Here is a 24765-nt window from a genome sequence, read left to right as displayed (position 1 = left end):
TCAAATCCTTCAAGATGTCAGCCTTGTACACACTTGTACAGTTAGCACATTTGCATTATACACTTAATGTAAATGCCTTGTACAGTCACAAAATCCCATATAGACACAACCTAACGAGTGCATATAAGTGGGTAACCAATGTTTCCATTCTCATGGATTAGAGAAAATGAACAAAAACTTTACCCTAATTTCGGGTCATATTCATCATTACTAAGGAAGCTAATAGAAGGAATTAATATAGTAGACATCAAATAAAATGCATACAATGAGTGTGTTGTTAAGCAATATGTGCGAGGAATGTCCCCCACGATTGGAAATAGTAAGATAGGAAGTTCTTCAAAATCACTTGAAATCCCCTAAGATAAACACCTTTGTACACTTATGTACATTTAGTAAATTGGCCTTGTACACTTGGTGTAACTGCCTTGTACAGTTGCAGAAATTCGACCTAGCTAGAACAGAACTAGTGCATATCGACGGGTTAACCACATTCCAATGTCATGGCTCAGTTAAAAGTGGGAAAATGAAACCCAATTTAGGTTCCTATTCATCATAAGTGTGTTATCTCATCCAATGAATGTGTACGAAGGGAAATGAGGAATGACTGTGAGGAATGTCCTCCTTAGAAAAAATAAATGAGCAAGCAATTTATTCAAAACCATTTGAAATCCTTCAACATAGGTAGCATTGTACACACTTGTACAGTTAGCACATTGGCATTGTACACTTAGTGTAAATGTCTTATACAATGGCAAAAATTTGACATACCTAAAACTAAAAGCGTGCATATGGGTGAGCTACCATGTTTCAATGTGATGTCTAAGGGAAAAGGGGGAAATGAAACCCAATATAGGTTCCTATTCATCATAACTGTGGTTGGTCATCCAATCAACATGTATGAAATAATAAAATTGAACGGGATAAGTGCGTGATCAAGGAATGTGTGTGAAGGAATGTTCTTCATCCTTTCAAAATGGAAATGATTTTAAAACAATTGCAAATACTTCAACATAGGTACCTTTGTACACCCTTGTACATTAAGCACATGTACCTTGTACACTTAGTGTAAATGTCTTGTACACAGACAGAAATTCCATACAACCACTATTGAATGTCTGCTCATGCATAGGTTAATCATGTTTGCAATCTTTTGGTTCATAAAATAAGGGAAAACTGAAGTATCAATTTGTTTCTTATACTTTTGTAACAATACAAGCAAATTAAAAAAATAGCAATCTGTCCATTAATGTGAAGCTATTCGAAGCTAATTCCAACTTTCTAGTTAGAATTCAAAAGAAGATTATATGTTAAGCATGGCAAATTATTATTCAAACATATATTTTATTCAATAAAAAGCATGTCTAAAGATGGGTTCCATTCAACTAGTGAACAACTTTTTAAACATCACATGTGGCACCAGGCCTAACAATTGTCTATAATTTACGAGGAAACTCTGAAGAAGACCAAAATGCTTCTAATTGTGGCTAACTTTTAGAGTAGTCACCCTTTTCTCCTCCAAGCAATTCTCCTTCTCATCCATTCTCTCCTGATCCAAAACTTTCATTTCTAAACCTGCTTCAATTTAATGCCAATGATTAGCAATTTCAAGCTTCCTGTTTATTCCCATAAACACCAAATATTTCCAATTAAAATTACATGAGATAAATGTGGATGAAATTTACACCAAACTAATTGGGCACAAATTAAATTTTTAATTCATTTGTTGCAAGAATATACATTGATCAATGAAATAAGAATTGTTTCAATTACTAATCAAAAGAACGAGAAAGGAAAAGTTGGGTGGAGTGGGCTAAGACAAGAAAATTCTTCAAAAATAAAATTTAGGAATTCAAGCAGAAAACAAAAACTCATGATTTTGATAAAATCAAGATAGCTAATAGAATTTTTAATAGAATGTGAAATAGTCATGAACTTACAGCTAACACAAAGAGCAAGAGAAATTATGAGAGAATGGATCCTAAATTAATCTCATGATATCAGTTTCTATGAGCCCCAAGCCTATAGAGCTTATAAAACCTTATTACAAAAGTCTCCAGCCACATAGAAAGACAATAGGATCAAAAGTAGCATTAACTGCGCATGCATCATGTAACCAGGTCAAGGTATACAAAACAAAAAGGGAAAATGTAAAAAATGGAATAACCTAGAATGTTCCAGAGGAACACAACACCTTATGCATATATATCTTGCCCAGTGTTTGTGAGCCACAAAATAATAGTTACATTTGAGGCTTTTTAGAGGTCTGGACTCATCAAACAGAACGGAGATCTTGCATTGTCCTACTGGTGCACCATATGGCCCACAACCCACTAAAACTGAAGTTGATGGACTACATAGATGTTTGATATGCTAACAATGAGTAGTCAATTGGTGGACATAGCAGTTGGTGGAAGCCATCAATTTATAAAATGGAAACTTACCCCACAATAGGGCATATACCCTATTTAACATATTTCCATCTTCACACGAGGTTGTTGGGTCACTGCCATCATCACGACCACAATTGTGCCCGATTTATATCTTCATTGGAGTTCTTCATTTTCTCTGTTTCGTCGAGTTGACCAACTTTTCTGCTTTCAAAATATTTTTGATCCGAATGATAGCTATTCTGGATTAATTGCATCATCACCAGACAATCTTTTTCCCCAAGGCTCACCGTTTGGACGAAACCCATTTATTATCTCTGGACGATGATGATAAAATACCTACAAATGCCTCAACCTGATCAAATCAAAATGTCAGCAAATAATTTAGACCCCCGTCATTTGGATTTTGGAATGATCATGATAAAATACCTACAAAAGCTTTTCTGAAATGCTCACAATCCTCGGTTGCTGAAGAAAGTGATTGGGAGACAGTCACAGTTGGCATCGTTTGTGCGTATGTTGTTTACAAAGGGAGAGAAAGGGGTAGGAAGATTCAGAATTTTCACTTTGGTGACATGGCATTTCAAGTTTACCAGTTGTGAAACTCATTAATTTACAACCATTTGAGTTGGAAATATAAAGGACATTTTTGTCTGTTAACATCTGATATCTTTATCATTAATTAGGTCAGTTACATGGACCTTCTCTTAATTTTTGGGCTCAACTGGACCCAAAACACAATTCTCCCTATTCGTTGAATGATAGATTTATTTGAAAATTGTTTTTAAAAAGAGTTTTGTTTTTTAGTCTTTAAACAAAGAACGGTTTTTTAATTTAGGAAAAACTAAATTTGAGACGTTTTTTAATAATATTTTTAAAACTTTTATATTATATATAAATTTAAAGCATTTTCATATGACATAAAAAAAAATAAAAAATAAAAAATTGTAGTTGTCATATTAACTCTCAAAAATTAGTGTTTTGGAAGTATTTTTTTAAAACATTAACAGTAGTGGATGCATGTCAAATCAATCGCAATTTTGACTTCACATGATACATCGAGATGTAGCCGAAGAAGAGGCAGCAGGTGCCAGCCAACGCGGAAGGAGAAATGAGTGGTGCAGAAGCTTTGAAAGCGAAAATCATGCATGGAGGACTGGTGGAGTAGAGACATCCAACTGTAAAGCTCACTCATCAAAAAATCTCATACTACTCCTACATATCCAATTGGAACACAGATTGAGATATGCTCTATATCCCAAAGATAACAATAGCCACCACCTCCCACCCTATTTAATGCCCCCCCAACCCCATCATCTCTCCACACAATCCCACTTTCTCCTCGTCTTCAATCTGTCCTTCCCTTCTCACTTCCAATGGCTGCCTCCACAATGGCTCTCTCCTCCCCCTCCCTAGCCGGCAAGGCCCTCAAGCTTGCCCCCTCTGCCTCCGACCTCCTAGGAGAAGGGCGGGTGACTATGCGGAAGACTGGCGGCCGGACCAAGCCTGTCTCCTCCGGGAGCCCCTGGTATGGCACCGACCGGGTCAAGTACTTGGGCCCGTTCTCGGGTGAGCCGCCGTCCTACCTGACTGGTGAATTCCCCGGGGACTACGGGTGGGACACCGCCGGTCTCTCGGCCGACCCCGAGACTTTTGCGAAGAACAGGGAGCTTGAGGTCATCCACTGCCGATGGGCCATGCTGGGCGCCCTCGGCTGCGTGTTCCCGGAGCTTCTGGCGCGCAATGGCGTGAAATTTGGCGAAGCCGTGTGGTTCAAGGCCGGGGCGCAGATCTTCAGCGAGGGGGGACTTGATTATCTGGGCAATCCTAACCTGGTGCATGCGCAGAGCATTTTGGCCATATGGGCATCTCAGGTGATACTGATGGGTGCAGTAGAGGGGTACAGAATTGGCGGTGGACCGCTAGGAGAAGTGGTGGACCCGCTGTATCCGGGAGGCAGCTTTGATCCATTGGGGTTGGCAGATGACCCCGAGGCCTTTGCGGAGCTGAAGGTGAAGGAGATAAAGAATGGGAGGTTGGCTATGTTCTCCATGTTCGGGTTCTTTGTGCAGGCCATAGTGACTGGGAAGGGGCCATTGGAGAACCTGGCTGATCACTTGGCTGACCCTGTTAACAACAATGCTTGGGCTTATGCCACCAACTTTGTCCCTGGAAAGTGAGGGATACAGTAGTTGTGTGAGGGAGTCGGGAGAATTTGCATGAGATTTGTATGTGGATATGTATATTATTGCAAAATCGTAATGGAGGAATCTCCATGGGAGCAACCTCCTAAGCCGCCTTTTTCACTTTGGATGATGAAGTTTGTGAGATTAAGAGAAATGGAATGACTTAATTTCAAGTTTTTGTTCTGCTACGATGTAGAGAATGAGGAGACGAGGGTGTCACCGTTGTGCATTTCCATCATTTTGTATAAAAAAAAACATGTTCTAATTAAAAAAAAACACTTTTGAAAAGTTTTTAATTGAAAACGGTTTTGTGAGATTTATTTAGAAAATTGGTTTTTTTAAAAAAAAAAGAAAAAGAAAAACAAAGTTGAAGTTTGTTTTTGTATGGTGTGGTTTATGGTGCAACACTATCGCTCTTAAATCCCGATGGTAGGTCACCAAAATGGTAGTGGTCGAATGTTATTAATCCTTACCATATATCATTGGTATATAAATGTACGGGAATTCAGCTTTGAACATTTTATCCGAAAGCCAATTGATATTCGATAAGGATTAAAATGCAATTTTTAATATTGGAAAATTATTCTTGAAAACCATTAAAAACTATTTTGAAGAACTAGTCCTAAAAAAAGTGTTTTTGGAGAACTGTCCTTAAAAATTAATAGTGTTAAACAAATCCTTATTTGCCTTTTTCCCCTATTCAAAGAAGCTTGTGGAAAGTACCCGGTTAGGGAAGCATCAGGATGAGGGCAAAGTAGCCTAAAACATTGCAAGAGAAGATACATGACAAGGGTCCAAAAGGGTCTAGTCTGCTTTTAAAGAAAATTTGTTCAGACGTGGTGGCCATGAAAGGGAAGATGGAAAAAGTCAATAATTGAAAAGATGTTATTGAGGATTGTCGCAAGATCCATTCTCCTCAATTGTAGGATATAGACCTTCTCAATCAAGCTACCCCCAGTTCGTCCCCCTTTGAGGCCTATGGCTGCGGATGTGACCACAACGCATGCTTACAGTGATGTTGCTTGGGTGTGGTAACATTCAGTTTCCTCTTTTCTCATCTTCCTCTTTTCTCATCTTCAAACTTCAAAAGATATAGAATAGAAAACTAGATAAATGGGCATTCTGATGGGTCCGTCTGCAGTAACATCCCTGGGCTTTGTTATATCATGGAGATGAAACTTGCCGATTGAACTGCAGGGACAAGATTGGAAGACTAATGGAGAAAATATATTTGTTGAAGCTTCTAAGCTGCAGAGGTTGTAAATATACATATCCTCCAATGTACAATATTGAATATGTAGTTGACAGGCAGCATATATAGCTATGTATATAATGTGGCTGGCCTAGAAATAATTAACTAGGTTTTATTGCCACTTCCATAGAGAAACTATGTTTTTCCCAAGCTTCAACCTGCTGCAGAACTCGTGAACAAACAGCACTGCAGTCAAGAACTAGACTCATCGAAGACTTCATTAGAACTCATCTCTTTCACCCTTGGTTCATTCCCATCAAGATAATGCTGGTACAGATACCAGGCGAATCCCCAAATTGCCAATAACATTGCCACCACCTTTGCCCCATTCATTGTCTCACGGTAAAAGAGCACTGCAGCAACTGGAACAAGAGGCAACGCCAATGTACTAATAACATTGGCGAAAAGGGAGGACACCACAAAAATTAGCCCCACTACTCCAATAGATGAAACCTGCCAAGCCAAAGATGCCCCAACCAAAGTCATAAAATAAAGAACTCTCCCCTCCTTGAAACTCTCCATTTCATCCCTCAAGTCCCTCCATTCCCCACTGGCAAATAAGCCTCCTATGGAAATAAATGTAGCAACAAGGGATGTATAGATCTGCATTTCCAGTACCACTGACAACGTTTCCCTCTTCAAAACTTTTTCAAAGGATAACTGCATTAGAGAAAGCAATAGCGAGTAACATGCTGATGCACCTAGAGTGCAGATGAAACCAAGCGCATACTTTCCTTTTGACACCCCTTTATGCTCAATGGGATCGGAATTTACTGCGACAAGGGAAGCTGATAAAGTCAGGAGGACTAGAGAATTGATTATCCAAGGGGTGAACTTCTGAGAATTGATGAAGAAAGAAAAAATTGCATTGAAGGCCAACTGAGTTGTGCATATGAGAGAGTAAGTAGATACAGGAAGGTACAGAAGGCCAATCGAATACAACATGTTGTCACCAGCTAGGAGAGCACCAAGGAAGAAGTAAATCAAGGAGAGCATAGGAATAGAAGGCCTGTCAAGGATGGCTGCAGCGGTTGTGGTAACAGGAAGATTTTTGGGGGAAGGAAAGAAGAAGAATGGGATATAGAAGATGGGGAATGCTGCGGTTTGGACTAGTGTTGCCATCCATTTACTTGTTCCACCTTGGTCATAATAGAATCTACCTAGGATGACGGCACCACATTGTCCGATGAGAAGGAAGGTGATGTTGAGGGTGACCAAGATCCACCATTGCCAAGGTCTGAGTCTAAGAGATGGTGGTTGATCAAGAATTGTTGTTCCCTTCACTAGCTCAGGCTCTTCAACTTCTTTAACTGCATACACAATATAAATCAGGGATATTTGTTGTAGTGCATAATACATTGTTTTGAATTTGAAGGGAACCGGCTGTCTAAGGGAAACAATATAGCAGAATGGAATCAAATTAATATACTGAAAAATGAAGAAAACCCATCAAAATTCATATACCCAATTTGGTTTCTGCAATCATCAAGGGGAAAAGAATCCAATTTGGAATTCCAACAATCAGTGGCAGTCAGACAGCAATTGTGAGAACTAAATTGGGGTTTTTTTATAATCAGAAACACACATGTATGAGACTAAAATTGCTCAGGAAGAGCATTAAACTACATGGTAAAATTGGGCCAAACACAAGAACTTACAAGAATCCCAAGTGAGGAGCCATGGATTGTGGGCTATTTATGTGAAAACCCAGTTCTTGTTTACTTTAAGAGAGTGATTGGGTCCCCTGTTCCAATTTCATAAATTTTATTTGACCAAAACAGGGAAAACAAGCAAACAAAGAAATGGGTATTCAGAAGATAAGATGAAGATCATTTAACAGTAAACTCACAACCAAATAAAACAGTGTTTAATGGAGACGAGGAAAAAAAAAAGATGCATAGTCTGACTATTTCTGGTCAAGATTGATCAACAGAAATTAAATTATAGTTTTCAAACATTTGTTTTGTGTCCTCTTTCATTTCATCAAAGGAATCCGCAGCCATCGAACTAATGACTGGTTCCACTCTAAAATGATTTGTCCAAAAAGGAAGGAAAAGGGAAGATACAAAAAGGCTTTGAAGAGAGAGAGTTTAGAGAGATGCCTAGCAATCTGTATTGCGGAGCTTGATCTTCATTCATTTGAACAAACCCAGGAGAAAACAAATGGAGCAGTAGGAGAAGTTTCTGTTTCTGGAATCTCTTCTTAGGTGCTGAGGTCTGAGAAAACAAATGGAGCAGTAGGAGCAGCTTCTGTTTCTGGAATCTCTTCTTAGGTGCTGAGGTCTGTTAACTTCCAATGGCATGAAGCTTTGGCTTGCGATATGCGTTAATTTGTTTTGTCCTCGATGGAGGAAAATGTATGGACACTTGTGTTTTGACATCTTTTGCCAACTGCTGCAGCAAGTTTGGCTGTCATTTGAGAATCAATGCAACTGCCAACTGGGTATGCGTATAGCTCACATCAGTACCCGAGACCACCCGTGAGGAGGAGCCTCCTCCCCAATTTCTTGTTATTTTAGGACATGAAAGCAACAACCAAAACTTTTCATTAATGCTATTACACCTAATATCGTAAGCTGTTTGGCTAGTACCAGTGGCCTACTTTCTGGTACCATACCCAAAAATATCCACTAATGACAATTTTGTATTAGGTTGATTGCTTTGTATATTATCTAATTTCTTTATATTCATTCAGTAGTCTTAATTTTATGGTATGGTTCAATGATTTAGATCATGCGTTGGATATGGCATTCACTTGATGACATAGCGTTTTCCTATCTTTCCTATCATAAGATATTCTGAAGTAGCATGTGTTAGGTAGCAATGGGCTACTTTTTGATACCATACCCAAAAATATCCACTAATGAAGGAATGTCATGTCTTTGACAAAATCTATTATCTTACATTTCAAGTTTTATTGAAGTCTTTGTCTCATTTCTTTATATTATTTTTCAATAGCCCTCATTTTATCTTATGATTCGAGTGATATATATTATTTGTAAAATTTCTACATACAATATGATTAAGAATTTCTTAATTGTCAAATTACAAATTAAAGAACCATAATTAATTTGTAATCCAATTATAAAAAAATGAATGAAAATTAAAGCATTATGATGTATCAAGTTAATTATCATTAACATGAGTGACCACTTTTGACAAATAATTTAAAAAGTGCATAAATTTTTAAATGCTTTTAGGAGTTCATGAAACCATCAAATCTTATAACATGGGTTTTAACCAACCGAGCGGGGCATTAAAATGGTTGAACATATGGATGGGACGGGACATGGGTCCACCGAGTATACGTGAGAACCATCTTTGAAAGATCACTAACCTTGGTCCACCATATCAAATGGACTACTACTTTTTTATTTTAGAATTTCGAGTTCATTTCTATTGACAAGATAATTACAATTGCCCTAAACAAATAACAAGAAATACCATCTTAAATTGAAAATTTACAATCGAAAAATCATGAAATTTAGAGACTCAAGTAGGGGGCGGGGGGATACATAAAATGTTTGATAAATTTATAATTTTACTTAACTAATAAATTCTTTTAGTACTGATTTGGGACAATGTACTAAATTAGTATTCTCTATAAATGAATAAGATAATAATTTCTTTTAAAAAATTTTAAAGTCCAAAAAAATATAAATTAATAATTAACGTAATACATTAAAAAAAATGGTAAACAAAGATTCACAATATAATACTTTTTACAATGTCTATTTTTTCAATTCAAGCCTTTCTCAAAATACTCATTTAAAGTTGGCAGCCTCATTTTATATCTAAACTGAACTCAACAGCATCTTCAATTTTTTTGCAATGCATCATACACTAGCTTTGATATAATGTTTTCATGTAAAAGTAGTGGGGGAAAGGGCATCACATTCTATTCACAATGTTTGAAGGCCATTATGAATGATGTTGTATATCTAAATTCTTCTACCACTTGAATAGCCCAGCACCCTCTCTCTTTCTCACACACACATCCAATTCTAAAACAATGCTTTTCAATTTCAGCATCTCTGTCTTGTAAATGAAACATTTCTTGATAAAGACATCCTGAGCTTCTATATGTTGGACATTTACTTTCTTAATATGACTACAGGAATACAGGCCACTAAAATAAGAATTAGGATCTCCCTCAACACTCCACCCCAATATAATGTAGAGATTGGGCAATGCCAAACACATCTTTCCCTTGGGGACGAGGTTCATAGTGTGTTTGAAGTAAGCTCAGTGGTTTCTTATTATCCTGCAATTTTCAAGAGCAGAATGTATAAATCATTCATCTCAATGACTGCCAAATATTGGGTTGATCAAATGTAAGAAACTGTTAGAGATTTATCTTGCCTTCCAAGTCGAGAGAGCTCGGGCTCTGCCAGTAGCATATCTTCTAGAGGTTTCATGTTTCTCACCGTTTCATCAGAACTACAAAGAGAAATTTGATTTCTGTCAGTTATTCCATAGTATTGGACCTTCACCCTTTTCATTAATAGAAAAGTAGCAACAAATCAATAGTACAGTCAAAATGAGCAAAATATAAAAGGAATTTATTTTCTTGGTTATCATGTATCTTTGAGTGGCTTTCTTTCTGCTACATAAAATCTGTCACTTGTGGTATACAATGTGATGGAATGATTGGCAATTTGATAAATGTAAGTTGACATATTGCCATATTGGTTCTATTATATAGATCAATAGGACTGAAACCACAAAATATCAGAGCTTTCACATACATCAGTGACAATCTTTCTCCCAACCAAATCAAATTATTAAATATTAGCAAGCATTTTAAGAACATGAAAATGGAAGTGAAATTATTGAATGACGGATTTCAACCACCATTGTGATTAAGATCAGACCTAGTCGAAGCTTACCTCTGAAAGCCTATATTTTCTATAGGAATCTTTTAAGAGAATTTTCACAAGTGAAATTGGAGCACTATTTCTAGATATTTTCCCATTACACTTGTTTTTGCAAGATTTATTATTTTTCTTACTTACCTGGTTAAGGTTCTTACAGAAAAACCATTCGAATAGGTAGCATTTACCCCTATTACCTCATCAAGGAATAAAGGAGATTCTACCGTGCTATTGTGATCCTCTTGTTCCTATTTGTTCCTTTCCCATAAAGAGTCTAACCATTTCCAATGCTTTTCTTACCCAGAATTCCGTGTTTCTTACATAACTATGTTTGGCATTTCATACCACAACAATTATAAGCAAAAGCATATCTATTTTCAACAAATTCTCTTTACATAAGTGCATGGAGATAATGAAACAAAACACTAACCTTTTTTTTTCAAAGGTATAATGAAACAAAACACTAACCTGTAAATATTATCAAGGGAAAGCATCCTGTGGTGAAGATTGTAATCACTGCCAATGTATGTCACAATTAAGCTACCAGCGTCTGGGTGGGGCCAGCTCCTTGAAGTCGGAAACCGCAGTATAAATGTCCCAGGTTGTTGAAGGCCCCTTGGACCTTGAAGTGAAGACTCTGCTTCTTCTTTCGTAACAAACCCTTCTATCCACTTTGGTGAGGCAGAACACCAAGTTGCATTTATCCAATCTCTTGATAATGTAAAAGCAACAGGATATAGCCAATACCACATTTTATCAAAATTTTCCCGGTCAAGGTACTCCTGGCATCCAGAAATTCTCCTCAAAAGCTCTAAGTCCTGAAACATCAAGCTTTCCCAATTTAACTTCATGCTAAAGAAAATAATAAAAGTTTGCTATGAAAACTCAAGCCATTTATTCAGTATAGAGATTGAAATCAACCAAAATAAATTGACCCACTAGAAACCAAGATGCTCTGACTTGCATGAATTGCCAAGTTCGGATGATGCAGTGATTTGCCCAAATGAATGGTAAATGCACCTAAATCACTAGAACTCAGAGAGAAGAATGAGAATGTCAGACTCTAACATAAAATAGGGTCCAATGTGTCTTCAAAACATAAAGTTTAGAAAAATGTATATATGGATGTAATTGCTGTAATCTTATGAGCAATTTGTCCTAATTTAGTAGTTGGCAACTTGTCACTAAGATTGGAGCATTAGTTTTGGTTGTTAGGTGGATATAATATGGATCAGCACTTCCTCATGATTGCTAGAACAAGAGTGTCTCACCATTTCTTATATTGAGATACACTGATACCAACCAATAATTGATTCATAAGCTTATCTGTAAGTTTTTCTCATACAACTGCATCAACAATCAGAAAATGCCATGTAACTCAACAACTTCGATTAACAGCAGATATTATGATGCCCAGTCAATGATAACTGCACACATGATGTACTGCTCCTTCATCATTTACGATGATGCTTCAGGTCATATAACTTCTGCCATGACTAAACTCATCCACATAGCAAACAACTGATTTTTCCTTTAGTATGATGATATTTTCTGTTGCTGTAATTCCTCTCAAGGGAAAATGTAATTTCCCACAACCTAAATCAGGTAATGGAATATCACATGATTCAGAATAAGTTGCATGGGAATAGTTATGGCACAAAAACCTAAAAGTACTTTTTCAGTTGCAAATAATCCATTAGCCACAGCCTGCCTTATCACCACTCACCAACTAAAGGTTCATTGACAGAAGCTTTCACAGATCATGATAAGAGGGGTAAGAGATTCAATTCAATTTCTTTACTCGATGGATAGTGCTTATCCTCTTTCAATCAACAAAATGATAAGTAAGCCCAGAAGGAAGAAGTCGTAGCTGCTAAAACCCTCTCATCTATTTTATACTAAAACAATCCACAGAGAATTAATAATTAGGCTACCTTATTTAAGGGATAGGGAATAATAGATAAGGAATATAGACACTTTTCTTTCAGATTTTGATCTAGAATGCATCAGTGAGGAATGCTACCTTTCTAAGACAGTCATGTTCACTTTGTTCAATGACTCGTGGACTCCTTACCTTAGGGGATATGTCTCACTATACAAGGTACGCATAGTTCAGCAGCATAAAAGGAAACAACAGAGATGAGCACACATCTCGATCTCAGAAAGCCTCTTTCATGTGGATATTTAAAGGAAGGTAACCAAGCATGAGAACTGTGTTTCAAATTTATTAGTGTGAGGTTTACATGATTTCATACTTGATGGGACTTGAGCATTTCAAGTTAGGCTGAATCAGGGCATCTTTTCAAAGCAATACCCATTCACCTTTCTCAGACAAGTAAGTTTGGTTAACTGTACAGTTCAAGAATAAGACATATGCCTCATTAATGGCACTGTTTTAGGCTACAGCCTATAAAATCAATTCCAAGTCAGCATATTTGAGATTTAATAATGAATCATCAACGATAAATTTAGGAGAGAGAGAGAGAATGAGAGAGAACCTGATGTGTTAGAGATCTAGTACTGCAGTGAGCAATCTTCATGAATAATTCATCAATTTCAAAAACCACATTCTCCCAATGCACCTGGTGATTGTTTTGAGAGATCAAATTCCAAGCTTTTGTTCCCTCCTCTATCAATTTCCTTGTGATTATTATTTGGCACCTATAAAAAAGATATACCCTTCAATAAAAGGATAAGAAAATATGACACTACCTAAAGTTCAGATTCAAGGACCAACCCACAATGTGATACCCCTGACACAAAGATGGAGAATCAAGGGATCATCCACTTGATCTATGTCCAACCAAGGGCCACAACATGGAAACATACTCAAAATGAAGCCACCTAATCTAGTTGCTTCTTTTTTTACAGTCAGAAATGAACATAAAATTTAATGAACAAGATGAAGTATTCAAATCCTTGGGTCAATTTGCATAAGAGTTCCCCTATTTGTGTCCCTCTTGAGTGGTAGGTTCTCCTCCCTGGATATGAAGCATGTGCATTACTCTCAAGTCTTCTTACATTTGTTTAGGTACATATTATATTGGAAAAGGCTAGTGCAACAGTCTGTCCTTGTAGAAAAATTCAGAATGAAATTTAGACCCAAAACATTTTCTTCATAGGTTAAGCAACCATGATTTTTCTGTCATTACAATCATGATAGATCATTTCTCTTATGTGCCAACTAAAATTCCAGAAGAAGTACAATTATAAAACTGATAACGATCAGGCCTGGTAAAAGTATTTTAGATTACCGGTGGTGGGAACATCCCGAGTATAGAGCAACCATCTGTGCAAAGTCTTCCAACTCTTGTTCAGAAGCAAAGGATGCAATCTCTTTGAGCAGAAGACACCTATCAGCATTGCCTCCCAAGCAATACTTGAAAATGGTTAAATCTGAAATTTGATTTTTATAACTCGACATATTGTTGAAAAATGGGTTTCCTTCTTCAGTGCTCTCCGAATGAGATGAAGAATTTTCCGTTTCTTCAACATTTTCTGGTCTGCCCTCCAAATGTGTCTGACACACATTATTGACCTAACCTCAGATATAAAAATACAATAAATAGGGAGAATATAAACAAATTTCTAAATGCTAAAAGAAAAAAATTCCAAAGAGAGCATATGAGGAAGCATTAGGAAAGGAAAATATGTCCTCTATAAAGGGATTGGACAAAAATTGAGGGGTGAAAATGTGTTCTCATTATATGAAATTACCTACAAAGAGGGTGAATAGGTAGTCCTGCTTTTTAAATTCAAATTAGTATTTATGAACTCCAGATAAATTTTGATGTTTAAAGATCCATTTGTGATGTATAATAAAATGAAATAATCTAATAAACACCAAATTTACATAGAAAACCCCTAATGAAAATTTCTTTCATGGAGTAAAATCCACCAGTTTCATCAACTGCAAAAGCAATCCACTAAATCTCAAATGTAGTACAGAGATGCATACTCCTAAGGGACTTACTTAGATCGCACTTGCACTCTCCTTCATATCCTCCATGTGACAATCTCACACTCCTAAGTGAACTTCCACTTCAAATTCCTTTCCAAAGCAAATGAACAAAAGCCTCATCGTTCTCAAAAAGTGAATCAAGAACTAATTTCAGATGATTTTAGTTTTGGAGTTTGTTGTATGAAAGATGCACAAAAGTTTTTTCCTCTTTGCTCCCCTCCAATTTTGTACTTAGATTTCTTCAATCTTTGAAAACCTTTTATAATAGTAAAAACCCCCCAAGTCAAATAGAAGTAATCCCCTAACATAAATATTGTAATTGGCCAATCAAAATTTTTTTTATACAATTTTATTTTTCCAAAAAATCATGAGCAATTGATCTGGCATGACAACAATCAACCAATCAATGAATCTTAAAAGGCCAAGGCCAATATAGATTTTGTTAGTGGAGCAACAGATCAGTCCAAGGGGTAGATTGATCAGTCCCTACACCAAATCTAAGGCCAAAAACTAATGCTAGAATGATGATCAACCATCTTTGAGGGCAATAGATGGGTCCTTTTGCAAAACCTATTCTACATTTTTTTTTAATCAAGAACCAACTTCTTTTCCTTTTTAATTTATCTTATACTTGTGCATCAATCATATTGAAACACATAACCATAGTACTTATCTAAAATGGCAATGAATATGCACACCACGAAAATGACTGAAATTGTAGCTCACCCTTGAATTCGAGAAAGTCTCAGTGCATTATGAAAAACACCGAAGTTTTTGGTTCAAATAGAATTGCTAATTATGCACAAACACAAGAATTTGAGCTAAAAATTCTAAAAATCTAATCTAATGTGCTAAAACCAAAATTAAGCACCATTTCCATGATCCAAATTATATACCCACAATTTTTAACTTCTTTAGTTACACACATAAATATATGTATGCAAGAATTTTTGTGTATACACACTCATTAATTATTTGTGTATACCTGTCGTGCTTGAACCCATTCGCACCACAAAGTGTTGTCGGCGAGTCAGGTTGTTTGGGAATGTAGCCCTAATCGGGCAGTAAATTCAATCCAAGGCGAAATATGGGTAAGAGACTAATAGCAAACAAGTATCGTGAGGAAAAAATGAAAAGGATTTTGAAAAAAAAGTCAAAGAGTGTTTGAAATTGTCGGAAAGAAAGTGGATGGGCCGACGATGCGCCTTGGTCGGATATGGAATGACAACAAGCCAGTCTGCCAATCGACTGGGGCGTGGACCAATGCAGTTTAAGGCGATGACCCAAGCTCGGGCTGTTGTCATGCCCATAGAGATATCATTGCCTTGATCATGGAATGCAACATGTGTTGTCTTGGCATGCCTCGACACCTGCATGCTCATGGTGTCGACCCGTAGGCCCCCTATTCGGCCTGTTTTGAAACACAAACCAAGGAGTCTGATATGTGTGCGAGTCAATAGGCCAATAAAAACCCGTAAGGCACAAGGAAGCTGATCGGCAGGATCCTCGGGTGCACCATCAACCAACCTTAATCTTATAAGACAGGTTCAAGTGAGAGCATGTCTATCAGAACCTAAAAGATAGTGAAGTATGCCTGAGCAGGGCGAAGCTAGAGGAAACTCCGATGGAGGCTTGCAGCAATACTAACATGCAAATTGTTAATTCAACTTAAGGAAACAAATAGAACAACAGATTGTTTAGCTAAGAAATGTATTTGTAACATAAAGTCGATCATTTGGTGGTCAAATTTTCCTAAAGTTGTTATAAAGTTTGGTTTGAAGATTATTGTGGTTCATCTTTTAATTGAATTTATAGGTATTTTACTTCATAGTCTCCTTTTATAAAATACATAAATAAATAAAAAGTTTCATTATTTTCTTAAATTTTATGATTATTTATGGAAAAGCCACTAGACCTTGACGTGGTTTTAATATCTATTTTTTTTTATATAATCTGCAAATACATCCTTAGGTTCAACTTCCTTTCCAAATTCACCAAATACACCACACATAATTTATAGTTTTAGAAGGTCCAATAAAACAGAACTTTTAGTTTAAGAAATATCTATCACATTTAACATTGTCTAAATAGTTGTAAAGGCAAGCATTTAAATTGGTTTGTGATAGTGTTGGATTTCAAAACTCTCCAAACCTTATGGAAGCATTTTTACTGACAATACCAATTTTTTATAATTAGTATATCTTGAAAACAAAAAATGAAATTAATAAAAAGAAATGTGATTTATGACATGTCAAGAATCACTTGAAAATAAACAAGTTTGAATTTTTTGTTCTTAATCATGTATTGAGGTTTTTTTTTTCTTGATTTATTTGGAAATATGTGAGAAGTGTAGATATTATATATTTTTCCTTCCATTTTCATCAAATCTGAGTTGTGTAGTTGAGACTTCCAATTGTCTTGTAAATTGGACGAGTCAAACATTTCATAATCAAGTCAGGATTGAGTTATTGCTGAACTGCACAGTACTGACTCATGTATCAAACTTTTCGTCTTCATGGCTGAGGCTATACAACTCAGCCAATTTGGTAGTTAAAACCATGCCCATGCCAACTGGACAGAAACACCTTATTTCTTTCCAAGAGCACCCACCTTAACCTAAATAGAAAGAAAACCAACAACAAAAACTCTTAAGCTGCCATGTAGTGTGTGACTAGGAAATTTTCTAATTCCTCGCCTCCCAATGCTCATGCAGCACAGTTTGTCAAAACTTTCCCTCTCCTCAGAGGTAATTGATAGTGAGGATCCTTGCCCAAAGCTCTGTCCATATAGAATGCAACCGTTCCAGTGCTTATCACCATCCAAAGTCTGGGCCACTGCCTTGAGGTAAGGCTTTACCAAAGGGCATCCATGTTTGGCCTTCTCCAACCTTCTTTGTCCTCATTCATAACATCCAATTGTAATCCAAGAAAATCATCATTCACAACAACTAATTGTAATTAAATCATTAAAATCCCTTAGGAACCTCAGAATTCAGAAATTCCTCACCCTAGAAAGTTCTCTATAGTTCAAGAACCTTGGTCTTATTGTCAATTGCAAGTTCAAAGATACAATGAAAGCTCACATCAAAGAGGAGTTGGCACATTAAACATAATACCAATATTTAACTCATTGAACATCCACTGCTTGGAAGATGAGTTTTTAAAAAGCAAACAGACTATACATTAAAGAAAACATGAAAGGAATTGCCCTGGTAGACAGAAACTATGCATGGAATGCCAATTTTAAGAGCAAAGGCCAAGGGCAAAGAAAAGGAAATATAGCTCTATTCCAGAAAATACAATATAAATAAGAAATTACCAGGAGATGAGTTTTTGTAACCTTAGGCTGAAATTGGACCAATTTCAGAATAAGTAAATAAATAAATAATGGAACCAATTTCTCAGATTTATTAGCAAGGAAAAAAAAAAAAAAAAACAACAACCATATGCATATGCCTTTGTGTTTGTGGATGTGTGTGCATGTGCAAAAGCCACAAAATTGAATTGCTACAACCATATAGGACATATGCTAGACATTAGGACAGGAATCCAACCTAGGTATAATTAATTAAAAGATGGGTAGCCCAACCAGTTGTCCATGCAATATACCACAACTAGTTCTAGTGCTTTAACAATATATCAGTAGGTAGTTGAAGTCAGCTTGATGCTAAAAATTATTTTTGAAAAATGAAGAAACAAGGGATAGGAATTACCTGATTAGAAGTCCAGGCATGTGAATTGCATTCCTCATCAGGTTGGTCCATGGTTGGATCAACCATAAATGTTGCAGATGATTTTTCTTGTCCTGATTTGATCCGCTTTAATGATGGACTTGGCTTTAATTCACGTAAATTACTGTGCTGAATATCAGATGATAGGTCATCCAGCCCAGATGACTGAGATCCACTGAGAGGATGGACAACAGAGGAAGATCTTTTACACATCAGAGAGGAGGACCGGGTATTACGATTCCGTGAGATACAACGAATTGAATGGGAGATGGTCTCTAGGAAAGGATATGTTCCAATTTTTGGTATGGAAAACTTAATGTGGAACAATCTATTATCACACTTGGAAGAGAGCTGAAATATGCAAAAGAAATAGGAATCATTGATATATTCTGGTAAAAATGGGAAAACATCTCAATTGTCAACTTTTGAAAACTGAAAGTAAAGTTCGTACCAAAGCAACAAGGAAAATCAAAAGATTGTCTCTATGTGTGTTCCATCACAAGATTCCTTTAAGTTGCAAACAGCCAAATATTAAGTGAGGTGCGCACATCAAAGTTAATCAGTCAAGTATGAGATGACCTATTTTCACAATAGAGCATATAGTTCTCAATAGTTGTCATATTATCACGGACACATCTTCACCAATTAAACAGGAGTATAAATCTATGACATGAAGGCTGTGAGGCACATGACAATCAAATGAAGTCCATTGTTTGACAGCAGGGTGCAGAATTTAGACTATAAACAGTTTGGACAGCGTTCGCCTATGCAAGCACATTAATAATTTTACTAGTTCAGATACTTGAGACGCTTCCTGAAGGAAGGGTCTAAAGATAAACTACAAATTTGAGATTACTTCCCCAGTTAACCAAAACTAAGCCAATCATAGTCATGCCATTGACAGGTAGACAAGCAAACCTCAACACTTCATTGGAAGGTTATGGTTGAGACCAAAAAGTGGCCATTGAATGGACAGGTAGGATTTGAACAGTGTTTATCTTGCTCCAACAATCCAAGAGTGCATCTATATTTTAGAATTTTAGACTTTCTGAATCAATGAAGTTCACACCTTTTTCCAACTGATCTTGCTTGATAACAGATTCTCTTTCTATATGCTCCAGATTAAACAGGTAACAGGATGTAATCATACCCACAATCTAAATTTTGACTGTGCGAAAGCAGATTATTATTGCCTGAGACCAAAAATATACAATCGGGCAGACCAAGTATGTACCATCAAACTAACAGAGGTACATCCATTTTCTTTAAGCAAGAAAATATCTCTAAGAGACTTTTATCCCGAGTACACAAAAATTATAACTTGAAGTCTCACTAAATTATTACATTTAAGCATAATTTTACTACCATCACTACCGGGGAATTTGTGTTACTATTATTTACTATAATGCAGAAGAATAACTTTTATATGCACGCCAGAAAGTGAAGATAGGTAGATTAGCTGAGATAATCCCAATACCAAATAAGAACATTTACAAGAAAAATATTAAGTTAACACATAGGGTGAGGTAAGCTGAGTATGACATAAGAACACTAGCCAACTAGCTGCTATCAGTTGATGTGCTTGAAATGGATTCTTCTCTGTCTGGAGAGGGTGTCTGGTGTTAAAGCAACTCTAGAGAAGAGTGAACCTGTTCCAGAGGGGAATGAAACTAATGTGGACTTGTTGGCATCACAGTTTGGATATAGGGTGGGGAAGTTGCCAACTGCCAGTAACTGTTCAGGTCTTCCATTGGGAGATCCATTCAAGTCCTACTAGGTCTCAGACAGTTGAGAAGAGATTCAATAAAAGGCTTGCTAATTGAGAAAGACAGTACTTGTCCTAAGAGGGCACATAGAGAGGAAATTACACATGGTTAAGTGGCCAATTATTTTTTTCAATGAAGGTAAGGAAGGCTTGGGTTTTAGATGCCTCTTAGCGTTGAGTAAAGCTCTTCTTAGTAAATGGATGCAAAGGTTTGTGGTGGAGTGGGATTGTTAATGCAGGCACATCATAAAAGGAAAGTTTGTGAGGGATGAGGGGGTTTGGTTTTCCAGGGAGGGGAAAGAGAAATTAGTGTGGGACAGGTGTAAGTTTTATAACAAGGTTTATAACAAAGGGTGGGATGCTTTATAACTAGAGTTTCAGTGGTTGATGGTCACAGGTGTAAGTTTTGTTTGGATGTGTGGTTTGGAGATTCTTCATTGAAACAAAGCTTCCCCATCCTTTTTGTATTGATTAGCAAAAGACTGCTTGGGTAGCATATTTTTAGGATGAAAGCAAGCAGGGGGGTGTGCTCAAGGTTATTGGAACCTTTGTTCTTTGTGGAGCTTTCAAGATTGGATGGAGGTATCTGTTGAACACATTCAATCAAATGCCGTTAGAGGAAATTATAAGGACAATTTTGTGTGGGGCTTTGTTGTTAGACCTTATTCCAAACCTTACTTTCATGCCTTTTCGTGTTTGTTTCCTCCAAAGGAGGATGGGGCTCAAGGGATTCTTTGAAGGTTGGCCTCTTTGTGATGACCAGCCAATGTAAGAAAAAGGTAGGTCTCCAGTTAATAGGTGTTATTTCTACACCAAAATAAGTAAGCCAATCGTATCTTCATCCATTATGGAAACATTCACATGTTGTGGCACTTCTGGTTCTCCTTATTTAAGGTCACTTGGGTGCTTCCTTGCTCAATAAAGAATATGCTTGTTGGTTAGCATGATCTAGGGATTCATTTGGAGCTGATGACCTGTCATTCTTAGATTCAGAAATGGGGCATGCTTATTCCCAATAAGACTATGTTTATAGGTTTATAATGTTACCTTTGGCCACTTCTTGTATACTTCTTGTATAATGTTCCCCCCTTTTTGATCCTTACATGCATGTTTTGGTGTATTTGGCAAAAGCAAAATCAGATGATTTTTTCTAAAGACTTAGGATGTCCTGATCAAGTTTTGAAAGAGTCTTTCTTCAAATCCCTGTTCCTATGGGGTCAATAACCTTTCATTGTTACAGTTTATTGATTGGACGTGCTTATGTCCTATTAGGGCTATGTCTGTAGGTTTGTAATTACCTTTGGGTACTTTTTGTAGTTGGGCTACCTGTGTCGTTGGGGCTGCGCATATTATATTCCTATTATGCCTATTAAAAAAACAACTTTACATTGCTAGTTGTTCCCATGCTTGTATAGGGTTGTCATCTCAATGTCCCATATAAGAGGCCTAGGCTAAACTTGACCCAATGACATGATTTAACCAAGTGATTGCTGCATTCTTTAGACTAAATTAGCTATCCGCAATAAGTTTATCTTCTCAAAAAGGATATCTTCTTTATTTATTTATTTATTTATTTATTTATTTATTATTATTATTATTATTATTATTATTATTTATAAGCAAGCAGAAAAATATTATAGATAGAAGATAGGCTAAAGTTTGCCAACGTACATTAGGAGTATACAAAGAGAGCCAAGTGGAAAGAACAAATAAAGAAAGGCACAAAAACAAAATCACCTGCCTACAACTACTTGGCTCTTAACCAATCTACAATATCAATCAAAGACATAGGATTTCCTTCTAAATGAATCCTAACATGGTCCAAAAAGGAAAACAAAAAGAGCATATTTAAGTGCTTCATCCTAAGTTTTCACATCTTCAAGCCCCTTGATTTCTTTCATGCCAAATTACCTAGATAAGGCGCAAAAAGGAAGCTAACCAAGCTTTCTTCTGTTGTTTCCTACTTGAACCCCACTCCAACTTAGCAACATCAATCTAACCGAAGAATGCATCACCCACTACAAGCCAAATAACGAGAAAATCAACTGTCATAAATATCGAAATGTAACATAATGTAGAAGCAAGTGGTCGATGAACTCCTCCTCCCTTTTACACACAAAAAAAAAACATCTATTTACTAAAAAATAAATAAATAAATAAACCCTTCTTTTCAAGCAGTCTAAAGTTAGGATCCTTCCCTAAGATGCTTCCCATGCAAAAAAACTAAACCACTATGGGAAAGCCTCTATACCCCTTGAAGTTAGAAAAGAATGGAAAGCTTTAACAGGGAACTTTCCATTCCTTGAGGCTGACCAAATCATTCTATCCTCCATCTTACACCAAATCAAATGCTTTTGAATTCTGCACAAAAAAGCCTCCACCATTTCTAATTCCCAATCATGGAATTGTCTTAAGAAACAACAAGGTGTCGCCACACTTGTCCAACCAAAACTTGATTCTCCTTTCATTCCCGATAATGAAGCAAACATTGCTTTTAAAAACCTCCCAAGTTTTCCTAATGGCTTTCCAAAAGCCTACACCATAACCTTTCCTAAGTACGACCGAAGTCCAACCTCCGCCTTCCTCCCCAAACTTCCCAGCAATCACATGCCTCCACAAAGAGTCTCTCTCCGAAGCAAATCTTAAACCCCACTTACCTAGAAGCGCCATGTTGAGAACAATAAGATTCCTAATGCCTAATCCCCCTCTATTATTGTCTAAGCACACTTTAACCCAGTTTACTAAGTGAGTTTTTTTTTCTCTAAAGCACCTTCACCCAAAAAAATATCTCTTTGGAACTTTGCAAGCCTTGAACTTACCCTTCTTGGAATCACTAAAAGGGGCACGCAATAAATAGGGAGACTAGATAAAGTGTTTTAATGAGAGTGAGTCTCCCCCCTTTCGATAAGTACTATCTTTTCCACAAGGCTAATCTTTCTTGCACAATCTCCTCCATCACTTCCCACATCGTCATTGACTTGAACAGGGCTCCAAGAGTAAGATCTAAATAAGTAGAAGGGAGACTCCCCATCCGACAACCCAACTTAACTACCAACTCTCCAAATTGTCAATCCTCCATATTGGGATGATCTTACTCTAATCCAAATTAACTTTCAACCCATAAATCACTTCAAACCCCATGAGAATCTAGTTCAAATACATAAATTGCTCTTCATTTGCCTCATAGAAAATGATAGTATCCTCAACATACAACAGGTGGGTCACCTCAACTAAGCTACTACCCCTCTAACCCACCAAGAACCTAAAGATGAAACCTCATTCCCTTGCCTTAACAAGCAACTGACTTAAAGCCTTCGTCACCGGCACTAATAAATAAAAGGAGAGTGCATCCCCTTGTCTTGGACCTCTAGAACTATGGAAGAAGCCAATAGAGGTCCCATTCACTAGAATTGAGAAAGAAGTTGAAAAAATGCACCACTTCATCCAACCCACCCACTTTTGCCCAAAACCCATTTTCTTCATATTGCCAATAGAAAACTCTAATCAACATGATCATAAGTCTTCTCAATATCAAGCTTACAAATGATTCCTGAAGCGGAGCTCTTTAACCTTGAATCGATAGCCTCATTTGCAATTAGAGCCATGTCTAAGATTTGCCTTCCCTGGCATAGAGGTGTCCAATAGGCTGGGCCACCCATTTTGGCCCATGGCCCGGCACGCCAAAAGACTGAGCTGAGCTAGCACGACCCAATATTGTAGCGGACTGGGCTGGCACAACCCAAAGGAGCGGGTCGTGCTGTGCCAAAGGAAACAGCCCATGCCAGCCCACCTAGCCTTTTTAAATTCCGCTTTTCACTTTTTACTTTTTCCTTTTCATTACATGTTAATTGTTTATAGTACCCCTTTCAATAACTATATAACAGCTAGTTTGAGGCGTAAAAAAGTAAATCAATAGCTATTGTTCGTTTCTTTTAAATCTATTAAATGTAGCTAATTTTTAAAGGTTGAGTAATGCATAATATTGATAGTTGGGTGGGTGCCAAACTAGTTGGGATGTACTCAAACTATAGTGATGCAATTCTCACCTTTTTTTTCTCCTTATTTTTTCATGTAATTTGTTGAAATATTGAATAAAAGAATTACTTTTTTTTATATTTCATTTCCTTTTATATTCCATTATTTTAAATTTAATGTTATATTGATAAAAAATAAACAAATACAAATATAATTTTTTTGCTATTTTTAAAAACAAAAACTAAAATTTCTATAAATTTTACTATTACAAACTCGATAAATATAAATATAAAAAATAAAAAGCATAATTATTAGAGGTGTTTAAAGCAACAAAAAGAAATTTTATTTAATAATGAAAAAAACATAAGACAAAATGACTTAAAAAATTAAATTAAAATTTTTAACAAAGTGAGTGGCCCATGGGCCACGGCCCGTTGGCACGATTAGGCCGCGGGCTTATGGGTCACGTCGAGCCAACTATTTAGCATGCATGGGCCGGGCCGGCCCAACATAATTTTAAAGTGGGTCGTGCTGGCTCAACACATTGGGCCGTGCCGGGCTTGGACACCTCTACCCTCACATGCTGAAAATCATAAACTATTTTGCTGACAACCCTACCAATGGGTCTAAAATCC

At 36.8% G+C, this 24765-nt stretch overlaps 3 protein-coding genes across 4 annotated transcripts in view; 1 reads left to right on the top strand and 2 right to left on the bottom strand.

Annotated features, from left to right (window-relative positions):
- The first annotated feature begins 3699 nt into the window (after window positions 1-3699).
- LOC117909197 (chlorophyll a-b binding protein of LHCII type 1-like) lies at window positions 3700-4761 on the top strand. The gene has a single exon (XM_034823119.1). It carries the CDS (start codon window positions 3764-3766, stop codon window positions 4565-4567), a length of 804 nt encoding a protein of 267 aa, XP_034679010.1. The 5' UTR covers window positions 3700-3763; the 3' UTR covers window positions 4568-4761.
- A 603-nt stretch (window positions 4762-5364) lies between these two features.
- LOC117909196 (probable purine permease 11) lies at window positions 5365-8325 on the bottom strand. The gene is made up of 2 exons (XM_034823118.1): window positions 7928-8325; window positions 5365-7135 (listed from the first exon to the last, which is right to left on the bottom strand). The coding sequence occupies exons 1-2, from the start codon at window positions 7962-7964 to the stop codon at window positions 6018-6020; spliced, it is 1155 nt and encodes a 384-aa protein (XP_034679009.1). The 5' UTR covers window positions 7965-8325; the 3' UTR covers window positions 5365-6017.
- A 1264-nt stretch (window positions 8326-9589) lies between these two features.
- Window positions 9590-24765, bottom strand: part of LOC117909319 (SH2 domain-containing protein A-like) — a 34981-nt gene continuing 19805 nt past the window's right edge. For both annotated transcript variants that reach the window (XM_034823315.1, XM_034823314.1), the window contains 6 exons: window positions 18373-18741; window positions 13954-14237; window positions 13198-13360; window positions 11168-11517; window positions 10188-10265; window positions 9590-10089 (listed from right to left, as the gene is read on the bottom strand). In XM_034823315.1, the coding sequence (XP_034679206.1) occupies window positions 10071-10089; window positions 10188-10265; window positions 11168-11517; window positions 13198-13360; window positions 13954-14237; window positions 18373-18741 (1263 nt within the window). In that variant the 3' untranslated portion in view covers window positions 9590-10070. The remainder of the gene's footprint in view (window positions 10090-10187; window positions 10266-11167; window positions 11518-13197; window positions 13361-13953; window positions 14238-18372; window positions 18742-24765) is intronic.

Source organism: Vitis riparia, chromosome 19, assembly GCF_004353265.1.
Source record: "Vitis riparia cultivar Riparia Gloire de Montpellier isolate 1030 chromosome 19, EGFV_Vit.rip_1.0, whole genome shotgun sequence".
In the NCBI taxonomy this organism is placed as follows: domain Eukaryota; kingdom Viridiplantae; phylum Streptophyta; class Magnoliopsida; order Vitales; family Vitaceae; genus Vitis; species Vitis riparia.
The sequence above is the reverse complement of the archived record's forward strand: the minus strand, read 5'-3'. Positions and strand labels throughout refer to the sequence as shown.

Excerpts from the sequence above, each read along its gene's own strand:
- LOC117909197 (XM_034823119.1), top strand. The coding sequence starts at position 3,764 with ATGGCTGCCTCCACAATGGCTCTCTCCTCCCCCTCCCTAGCCGGCAAG.
- LOC117909196 (XM_034823118.1), bottom strand. The coding sequence starts at position 7,964 with ATGAATGAAGATCAAGCTCCGCAATACAGATTGCTAG. Across the intron at positions 7,136-7,927 it reads TCCGCAATACAGATTGCTAG|TTAAAGAAGTTGAAGAGCCT; the intron begins GCATCTCTCTAA and ends TTGTGTATGCAG.